The sequence below is a fragment of the Dermacentor silvarum genome, chromosome 7 (genome assembly GCF_013339745.2).
Source record: "Dermacentor silvarum isolate Dsil-2018 chromosome 7, BIME_Dsil_1.4, whole genome shotgun sequence".
NCBI classification, from domain to species: Eukaryota; Metazoa; Arthropoda; class Arachnida; order Ixodida; family Ixodidae; genus Dermacentor; species Dermacentor silvarum.
In genome coordinates, this window is record NC_051160.1 from 58313670 (window position 1) to 58324507 (window position 10838).

At 51.3% G+C, this 10838-nt stretch overlaps 1 protein-coding gene across 1 annotated transcript; it reads right to left on the minus strand.

Moving 5' to 3' along the window:
* Positions 1–6314: 6314 nt before the first annotated feature.
* On the minus strand, positions 6315–7271 carry LOC119458890 (uncharacterized protein K02A2.6-like). The gene has a single exon (XM_037720750.1). It carries the CDS (start codon positions 7269–7271, stop codon positions 6315–6317), a length of 957 nt encoding a protein of 318 aa, XP_037576678.1.
* Between the last annotated feature and the right edge of the window lie 3567 nt (positions 7272–10838).

A 10838-nucleotide genomic window follows, 5' to 3' on the forward strand; every position in this document is an offset into this window, starting at 1 on the left:
CGATGTTTTATGAACAGTTCAAAGTGATGCCCTTTTGCCTATGGAATGCTCCAGCGACATTTGAACGAATGATGGACTCTCTTCTGCGAGGCTACAAATGGACCACCTGTCTTTGTTATCTTGACGACGTTATTGTTTTTTCTCCCACGTTCAGCAGCCACCTTACGCGACTCCCTGCAATTCTTGCGGTCTTCCGAAAAGCCGGCCTTCAGCTCAACTCCACGAAATGTCAATTCGGGCGCCGTCAGATTACCGTGTTGGGACATCTCGTTAACGCGACCGGTGTACAACCAGATCAGCATAAAGTTCGCGCCGTTCGCAGTTTCCCTGTGCCTCGTTCTGCTTCTGACGTGCGCTGCTTCGTCGGCCTCTGTTCTTACTTTCGGCGTTTCGTCAAAAACTTCGCCGACGTTGCTCGCCCTTTGACAGATTTTCTCAAGAAGAATACGCCTTTCTCATGGGGCCCGGAGCAGGCTCACGCGTTCGCCGCTCTCATCGGTTTTCTGACCACACCTCCCATATTTGCCCACTTTGATCCATCTGCACCGACCGAAGTCCACACTGACGCCAGCGGCCACGGCATCGGTGCTGTTCTCGCCCAGCAGCAGAATGGTACCGAGTGCGTGATAGCTTAGGCCAGCCGCCTGCTGTCCCCTTCTGAGAGGAATTTCTCCATCATCGAGCGTGAGTGCTTGGCTTTAGTGTGGGCTGTCACCAAGCTCCGGCCATATTTGTACGGCCGCACGTTTTCGGTCATTACAGACCACCATGCCCTCGTCTGGCTATCTTCCTTCCGGGACCAGACAGGACGGCTTGGTCGCTGGGCTTTGCGGCTCCAGGAATTTTCTTTTATTGTCATCTACAAGTCTGTACGTCTGCACAAGGACGCTGACTGCCTCTCTCGTCATCCCGTGGATCCTCCTGATCCTGTTGCACATGATCCGGAGACCTGGATAGGATAGGAATAAACTTTATTTGTCCAGCGGTTAAGGCTGTTGTCCGGAGACCTGCGTCTTGGCTTTCACTGACATGTGCGACATGCGCGCTGGACAACATCGTGACGAGTCCTTGCAGGCCATCATCGCCGGAGTGCAATCTGGCAGCACCGACGGCCCGTGCCGCATGTTCGTGCTGCACGACGGCATCCTCTACCGCCGCAATATCAACCCTGAGGGCCCTGAGTTTCTCCTTGTCCTTCCCCGTCATCTACGATCCGTCGTTCTCGAACAACTTCACGATGCACCAACGGCGGGACACCTCGGAGTTTTGCGCACATACGACCGCGTACAACGCCGGTTCTTCTGGCCGGGACTCTACCGTTCTGTGCGTCGTTATGTCGCAACTTGCGAATTGTGTCAGCGCCGGAAAAAACCTCCCCTGCCACCTGTCGGACGACTCCATCCAATTGAAGTTCCCTCTGAACCTTTCTATCGCGTAGGCCTTGACCTGCTTGGCCCTTTTCCGACGACGACTCAAGGGAATAAGTGTATCGCCGTAGCTACCGATTACGCGACACGCTACGCGATAACTATGGCGTTGCCGACTAGTTGCGCAACTGACGTCGCAGATTTTCTCCTCCATGACGTCATCCTCCACCACGGTGCACCTCGACAGTTACTTACCGACCGCGGCCGCTCGTTCTTGTCCCGAGTTGCTGACGACCTCCTCCGCTCTTGTGCCACAGAGCATAAGCTGTCCACCCCCTACCACCCACAAACGAACGGTCTTGCGGAACGTCTCAACCGAACACTCACAGAGATGATGTCGATGTACGTCTCCAATGATCACCGCGACTGGGACGCCACGCTGGCCTACGTGACATTCGCTTATAACTCGTCCAGACATGACACCGCAGGATATTCACCCTTTTATCTTTTGTATGGTCGAGACCCCACATTGCCATTTGACACCATCCTACCTTCTGTGCCACGTGTTACAACCGAGTACCCTCGTGAAGTCATCGATCGCGCTCACATGGTGCGTCAAATCGCCCGACCTCGTCTATTGGCATCGCAGGATATACAAAAAGAGCGGTACGATCGCCTCCATCGCGACGTTAAGTTCGCCCCAGGTGCTTGGGTGCTCCTTTGGTCACCATGTCGTCGTGTCATCCTCTCCCAGAAGCTTCTCTCTCGCTACACAGGGCCTTATGAAATCCTCGGCCAAGCTAACGACGTCAATTACGACATCTCGCGGTTACACTTTGATCCGTTCTCACGTCTGACGCCTGATGACATTGTGAACGTTTCGCGGCTTAAGCCATGATTCGCTCGCAGTTCTTCGCCTGATATGCGCCGAGACGGCGCTTCAGCACCCGGGGGTCCTGTTACGGAAAGATAGGAGGAAAGAAAAGAAGAAGATCCAGAGACACTGGCTGGATAAGATAAGGCATACCATACCATACCATACTGGCTCCTGCGTGTTGTTGCTGGTCAGCTATCTTGACCGCACTAACTCTACTCGTGTATATATCGTTAATATATCCAGTCTATACTCCCAACATCCCCGTAACAATAAGCTTCAACGATCGCTACAAGCACGAGCGCTACAGAAATCATACCAGAAAATACAAATTTATACACAAGAATAGATATGTCATAAATAAGCATTGCATTACAGGCACCGAACACTACAAGCAACAATAACTGTATCGTACAAAATCAAATTTTCAACATCAAACACAAGAACTTCGTCAATATGACGCAGAGTCATTTCAATCATGCCATATTACGTATGCTGCCTATCATTGCACGAAGAAGCTAATAATGTGTGAGGATGGCTACATAGAAGAATAATAGGCCCGTACCGATTTTTCAAAGTGTTCTAGAGAAAGAATTTTCATTATGCTATGTGGTAGCGCATTCCAATCTTCAATCGTTTTAGGAAATTGGGAGTACTTAAATGAGTAAACCTTTGTAGTTATGGGCATAAATTGGTCCTCGTGGCTAGACCTAACGAACCGTGATATCCGTGACATTCTGTTTTGTAAATACCGTTGAGTGTCGAAATTGAAGCGGTTATGTTTCATTAAATAAAGAAATTGTAGTCTAGCCACTTTCCGCCGCCATAACAGCTCGGGCAAGTTTAGCTGAGTCAGCAACTCTGTCACTGAATCCGTGTACCTATATTTTGACATAATAAGCCTTGCTGCACGCCTCTGTATTTTTTCAGTTTGATTTACTTCACTCTTTTTATGCGGATCCCATATTATGCTAGCATACTGCAGTGCGGAACGTACCAATGCTAGATATGCAGTTAGTTGAACATCTCGGGTAGCACGTTTAAGTCTACGCCTTAGTGACCAATGTTTAACCTCTGTGGCATTACACAAATTAGTGATGTGTTTTTTCCAAGATAAGTCATCTGGTATCGTAACGCCTAAATACTTGAAGTGGATCACTTGTTTTATTGGTTTACCGTCTAACTTGTAATTGAAAAGTAACACATTTCTTGTTTTTCTAGTTATTCGCTCATAAACAGTTCTTTTTTTCGTAATTTATTTTCATTTCCCATCGCGTGCACCAATTGGTGATTGCTTCTAGTGCAGAACCTAACTCTAATTGGTCATCATATGACATGATATTTTAGAATATATTAAGCGATCATCTGCAAATAAACCATTCTCTTATCATTAAGCCCATTTGTCATGTCATTAATATAACATAAAAACAATATAGGTCCTAACACAGACCCTTGAGGGACACCTGATGTTACGTTTAGAATTTTTGATTTGCTGCCTTTCACTTCCACATATTGTGACCTGTTAGTAAGGTATGATTGAATCCGCTTAACTATATTTAAATTAACTCCGAGGTCAAGTAGCTTACAAATCAAATCCGAGTGGGAAACTTGTTCAAAATATTTTGATAAATCAAAGCAAATTCCGTCCACCTGAGCTGTTTCATTATTACCTAAGCAAAATCGTGTACTGTTTCTGCAAGCTGGGTGATAGTGGACAACCGGCTCCTAAATCTGTGCTGGTTAGAAATAAATATGCTCAAGTTTTCGATATAGTTAAACAAACTTTTTGATAGGATGTGCTCGAACATCTTACAGCAAGTACATGTAATTGAAATGGGTGTATAATTTATAATTCTTTCTTTTTCCCCAGTTTTATCAACTGACACGACTCGCGCCATTAACCAATCATGTGGTAAATTATGCGGTTCAAGAGACCCACGGAAAATTATCAGCGAATACTTCGCCACCCATTCAGCATATCGTCTCAATAATTCATTAGGGATGTCATCCGGGCCAGGAGACGTTTTCGTGTCTAGGACTAACAGAAGGGGAAGTATACCTTCTGCAGCTAATATAATGTCTGGCATGTCTGAACGGGCATTAGTCATTTTCTCTCTTATTTCTGCAAGCAAAGGTAGGGGAGGGTCAAACAGAGAATGGAAAAATTCGTTGTATCTATCCGCAATTTGCGCAGAGTCTGTAAATATACATTCATTGCGGGTAACATACCTCACATCCTCATGTGATGGAGCAAGGGGACGCCAAAAACGCTATGGCGAATCTTTCATAAACCGTGATAAAGTGTGGGAATAGTGTTGTTGTTTCGCAATAGATAATTTTTTCCTTTAGTATTATCGAAAGATCTCGAATCTCATTATAATATTTGTTTTTAATTTTCCTTCTACGTTTTCATTTCCGCTTTAACTGGGCGATTTCTCGGTTCACCCAAGGATTTCACTTTTTCACATTTCTTTTGTCTTAATAGGAACATAGTTACCCATACAGTAATTGACAATACCTTTAAACTCATCCCACAACGTATTGACCTCAGCTGCTCCACCAAACGTCTCCAGTGACATCTCCTAGTAATCTAGGATGCTGACATCATCTGCTGCAGCAGAATTTCTTACGCATATTGTATCTCTCTAAAGCTTGACTGGTAAAACTTTTTTTTATGCGCAATAGGACAAGTTTGTGGTCTGATAGTCCGTCATTAAGAGAAACGGTATAGTCAGTAATTCTGCTGTCTACAAATACAAGGTCAAGCACTGACTGAGTAGTTGGTCCAATTCTAGTTGTTTCATTAACAACCTGCGTAAGATCTCTGCTAAATACCATGTCAAATAAAGCATCGCAGTGTTTGTAGTCTGCTGATGTGTCGTACATCCCAACGAATACCTGGCAGGTTAAAATCACCTGCTATGATTAGACGCGTGTTTTCAGACACATTGTCAGTCAAAAAGTCGTGAATTGATTTTAGAAAGGCAAGATGGGCGTTAGGAGGTCTATAAACAGCACCAATTACACAAGGAGAACCGCACAGCGTTGTTTGACACCAACTACTTTCGTTATCGGGGCATTCGCGTAAGTTAACAGCGACCTGACACATCGCGCTATCGTTTGACAGCTAGTGCGCCGTAGCTATTGTGGACGAATTTCCCCCATTTCACCTAGCTTTAGTGGATATACTGGCCGTTCACTGCAGCCAATACGTGCCTTGTTTAACGAACCACATGAATTGTTCTCCTAGTATCAAACAAGCACAGCATGGTAGACAAGTAGACGAAAAGAAAGACAAACAAGGCGCTAATTCCCAGAAAAATGAAACCGAGCCACTATTGAACTGAGACGAGCGATGTGGTCTGGCGATGACCTCTCTCATCGCTCGTCGCTTATTGCTGTTAGGTAAATTCCTCAAATCGGTTTTCAGCTGTAAATTTGGACTAGAAGAGCGCAGCACAAAGGAACAGCGGCTGCGGCGTCCAGGTCGTCCACGGCTGTCTCTCTCGCTTTGCAGCTTGTGATTCGAGCCACGCCAGATGCGCGGTGCAAATGACGACATAATAAAGACGCGTGATGACGACGTCACTACGGAAGCCTCCCCACTCACCGAGATAGTGTGCAAATTATGCATTCATTTTGTAGCGAAGAGAGGCGATAGTGGGCCCAGTTCTAGTGGGTACCAGATGCTAGTGGGTCGCGTGCTTTTGCTCGCAACGGCACTCGTGCTTGAAAGCTATTTCTCGTTTGACTGTCGACACTGCTCTGCTCCGATCTCTAATAAACCCTTTTCAATTTGTGGAGCGTGCTGTGCCCTCAAAACCTGCAACCTGGAACTTCGATCGCGCACCGTACCTTCGACCATGTCTGAAGAAGCCTCCCAACAAGTTGTCGAGCGAACGAATGACACAGCACCCAAGTCTCCGGGCGGGCAAGTGCCCAACAGCATTTATTGAACCCTTATATAGTCGCGGATGCAGTGCTGCCATCTAGTGGTACTGCCGTACACTACATCCTCCCTTCTGTAAAATAAAACAACAAAACAGAGGAACTCTTGCTCCGGAACAAAACGTTCATAGGTCGAGCCTTCTCGGCCTGCGGATCTTTCCCCCGAACTTAGAGACGCGTGGCGTATAAGTAGAACCACGGGTTGCATCTGCAGTGGAGATGCTTTCCCGAGGCGATGCGGTTCCCTGGTCTTGGGCTGCTCGATCAGCTCCAGGCGTTGTTGGGCACATGGCGGTCTGCGCCGCCGCGGGAGTTCCAGGTGGACTGGTAGTGCCTTCCGCAGGACGCCCCGTCGTTGGTACCAGGTGCATCCGGTTGCGCTGGAGTACACCCGTCGGAGTCTCCACCACGTTAGAGCGGGGGCATTGAGCTCGCCCCATGACGATCGCGGGGGAGTTGGCGTCCCGTACCCAGACCTGCTCGGCGGCCTGAAGAGGCCGCATTGCACGAGCCGCGTGTCGTCTGTTGATGTTGGATGCTTGGCGCCTTCGGTTGTCTTGGTCAGGCCGAGTAAATAGGACCGACGGCGGCCAGGTAGGCTCCAGCTGGTGCGACGTCTTCGGTACCCGGGTCTGTAGGCGCCTGCCCATGAGCAGCTGAACAGGGCTCACTCCGTTAACCCCAGGAGTGTCCCGGTATGCCAGAAGCGCAAGGTAAGGATCATCCGCCTTCCGCAGCAGGTCCTTGCCCGTCCTCACAATCCGTTCCACCTCCCCGTTCGACTGTGGAAAAGGGGGGCTGCTAGTGACGTGGCGGAAACTGTAGGAATCGGAGAAGGCGGAGAACTCTCTTGCAGCAAACTGAGGACCGTTATCGCTGCGCACCAGTCTCGGGATCCCGTGGCGCGCGAAGACGCTCTTGATGACGTTGATGACAGCCGGTGCTGTCGTCGAGCGCAGGCTGATGACCTCCGGGAAGCGTGACCGGTAATCCACCAGAAGGACATAGTGCTGGCCATTCATATGAAAAAGATCGACGCCCACCTCCTCCCAGGGCCGAGTTGGAGTGGTTGACGGCAGCATGGGCTCCGAGCGCTGCACCCTGGTTTCGGCACACGTGGGGCAGTATACACCAGTGGGTCTATCTGATTGTTGATGCCCGGCCACCAGACTGATTCCCGAGCCAGAGCTTTGCACCGGTTGATGCCTTGATGCCCATCATGAAGGAGCTCGAGCGTGCGGCGCTGAAGGGCGGATGGCACGACAATGCGGGACCCCTTCAGAAGCACTGCCTCACAGATGGTGAGGTCCCCCCGGTACTGCCAGTACCTCTTCACGTGGAGAGGCAAGTGGGACTGCCGGGGCCAGCGGTTGGCGCACTACTGCAGCAGCAGACTGCACACGCCGTTGTTGGCTTGCGCCTGGCGCAGGTGTTCGAGCTGCGACGAGACGATGTCTGGGAAGGAGCAGACAACCTCTTGGGTAAAGAGCTCGACTTAATTCACCCGGTTGGATGGAGGGGAATACTGCGGTGCGCATGAAAGCGTATCAGCAGTTGCCGACAGCTTCCCCGGTACGTAGAGTACTTGGTATTGGAACCGCATCAGCTTCAAGCGAAACCGTTGGATCCGTGGTGGCAGCAGGTCAACGTCAATGGAACCCAAGAGCACCACCAGACGTTCATGGTCCGTCTCGCAGAAGAACTGAAGTCCCCGGACGTATTCCTCAAACATTTGTACCGCCCAGCTGACCGCCAAAGCTTCTTTCTCCGTTTGGCTGTATACGCCTTTTGTGGGTGTGAGGGACCGCGATGCAAAAGCGACGGCCCGACGCTCACCGGACGGCTGCTCCTGAATAAGTACTGGCCCGAGGCCATAGGAGCTGGCGTCGGCAGAGACCGTGCCACTGTATGCGGTGTTGTAGCGAGCTACGTAGATGTCCGAGCACAGCATATTCTTCAGTAGGGAGAAGGCAGACTGCTGCGCATGGCTCCAAGTCCAGGCAGGGTTCTTGAGCAGCAAGGCTCGGATCAGCGCGGTCACATCAGAAACGCGGGGTAAGAAGCGCCCGATGTCGTTCACGAGGCCCAGCAGACGACGCACCCCTGAGACATCTTCGGGTTCATGCATGGCTTGGATCGCCGCAACCTTGTCGGGGTCTGGAGAGATGCCTTGAACGCTGACCACGACGCCAAGGAAATTGACGCTGGAAGTGGTGAACGAGCACTTCTGCCGGTTGAGCGTGACTCCTGCCTTTGCTAGCCGTTCCATGACTTGGCGGAGATGACGGTCGTGCTCGGAGCGTGTCTTCCGAAAGACGAGGATGTCGTCGATCATGTTCACCACACCCTCTATGCCTTCGAGGATCGGGGACATCTGCCGCTGGAAGTACTCCGGTGCCGACGCGATCCCAAACGGCAGTCGGAGGAAGCAGTAGCGGCCAAACGGGGTTATGAACGTGGTGTATTCTTGTGACTCGGGGGACAGCTTGACTTGGTGGAAGCTCGACGTGGCTTCTAGCTTGGCGAAAACTGTGGCTTCTCCGAGCAACCCGAGGCATTGTTACACTGTAGGAAGCACGTGACGCTCTCGAAGAATCACCTTGTTGAGGCGCGTCAAGTCCACACAGAGCCGATAACCGCCCGAGACCTTGGGGACGACAGCCAGTCCAGCACACCAGTAAGTTGGTGCGTCCACCCGACGAATCACGCCCTCTGCTTCTAGCTTGTCTAGCTCAGCCTTGACGACGTCGCGGAGAGGGAGTGGAAAGCGCCGGGGTACGCTCAAAGAGAAAGCCGTAGCGACGGGTTGCAGCCTGATAGTGTAGGCTTCGGGGAGTGTCCCAAGTACTCGGAAGAGGCTGGGATCGATACACAAGTCGCCCGAGGGCTGTGGAGTCCCCGAGACTTGGTCGACAAATGTGCAGACGCCCAAGGCTTGGATTGCCGGGAAGCCCAGCAGCGGGACCGTCTTGGTTGCCAGGAGGTAGAGCAGCTGCTTGGTGAACTTGCCGTGCCATGACAGGGTAGCAACGTAAGTGCCTATGACCGGCAAGATGTTGCCAGGGCATTTCAACTCGCTCTTGGGGTCTTGAAGCTTCGAGGGGACGCCTGTAAACGTACTGGGTACGACAGAAACTTCGGCGCCAGAGTACACCTTGAAGGAAAGTGGACACCCACCGACGAGTACTTCGACGAACTTCTCGTTCGGGCGCTTTCCCGCAACTGCATGTAGCTCGATGGAGCTGGCAGAAGGCTTCGGTGTGTGCTTCCCGCTGCCACGTTTCTTCTTAAGGCATACGTTCTCGAAGTGGCCACTCTTGCGGCAAAAGTTGCAGGACGCTCTGCGAACTGCACAGTCGGCGCGAGGGTGTGATGCGCGCCCGCAGAATGGGCACAGCTGCTGCGTTGTCTTATCAGATGGCGCTGGCTTTCCCTTGCGAACGCGAGCGGCGTCGATGGAGAGCGTCGATGAATCAGCCTAGTCACGAGCCTTGCGTTCGTTATCAGCGTCTTCGTGTTGGCGAACGTGCGTGAGCGCTTCGTGCAACGTCAATCTCGGATTCCCACAAAGCTCGTCCGAGAGCTTGCGGTCAAGCAAGCCCACGAGGAAACGGTCTCAGACAAGATGCTCTTCGATTTCGGGCGAGGAATAGTTGCAGCGCTTGACCATCGTCCGAAGCGCAGTGTAGAATGCGTCGGCCGTCTCATCCGGCTGCTGCGTATGGCGGTGAAAGCGAGCTGACTCGTACAGCTCATTCGGCGGGTGGACGAAGTGGTCGGTGAACGGCTTCTTTACGGAGACGACGTCCTTCAGGTCCGCGTCTCCCAGCGTGGTGGACGCAAGGACCACCCTGGCTTGAGGCCCCATGTAGTAGAGAATAGAGCGCACCTGGACCTCCGTCAGAGCGGCGTAAAGTCCGGTGGCGAACTAGTAGTCCTCGTACTGCAGCAGCCATGTGGGTCAGGAGCTGGGGTTGTCAAAGCGAAACGCCGGTGGTGGATGCAGCTGGGCGATGCCATGTAGAAACGGAGCGGCCGACGAAGCAGCGGACGTTCCGGTAGAGCCTGCACCGGTGGCCATGGCGGATGGAAGGTGACTTCCTCAACGGAGAGTAGCGGGGCCAGCGCGTGTGTCGAAGCCGCAAGCACGGGATCAGTCGAGACGTGATCCCACTTCTGATACCATGTCGAGAGAGCGAACGACACAGCAGCCAACTCTCCGGGCGGGCAAGTGCCCGACAACAGTTATTGAGCCCTTATATAGCCACTGATGCAGTGCTGCCATCTAGTGGTACTGCCGTACACTACGGGGATGCAGTGCTGCCATTTAGTTGTACTGCCGTGCACTACAAAGTGCCTCCTGCTGCACCGGCACCGTGCTCTGGTGTGCCTCGCCACAGGGACCCTGCTAGCTTCACAGGCGCGGATGACACCACCATTGAGGATTGGCTTACGACCTACGAGCGGGTAAGCGCCCAAAATAAATGGGACGAAGCAGCTAAGCTCAGCAACGTGCTCTTTTTCTATTTATTTATTTATTTATTTATTTATTTATTTATTTATTTATTTATTTTAAATATTTATTAGATACTGATAGCCTGTGTTCCTGCTCTAAGAAGCAGGTGGTCTTAGAGAATGCGTTATACTGC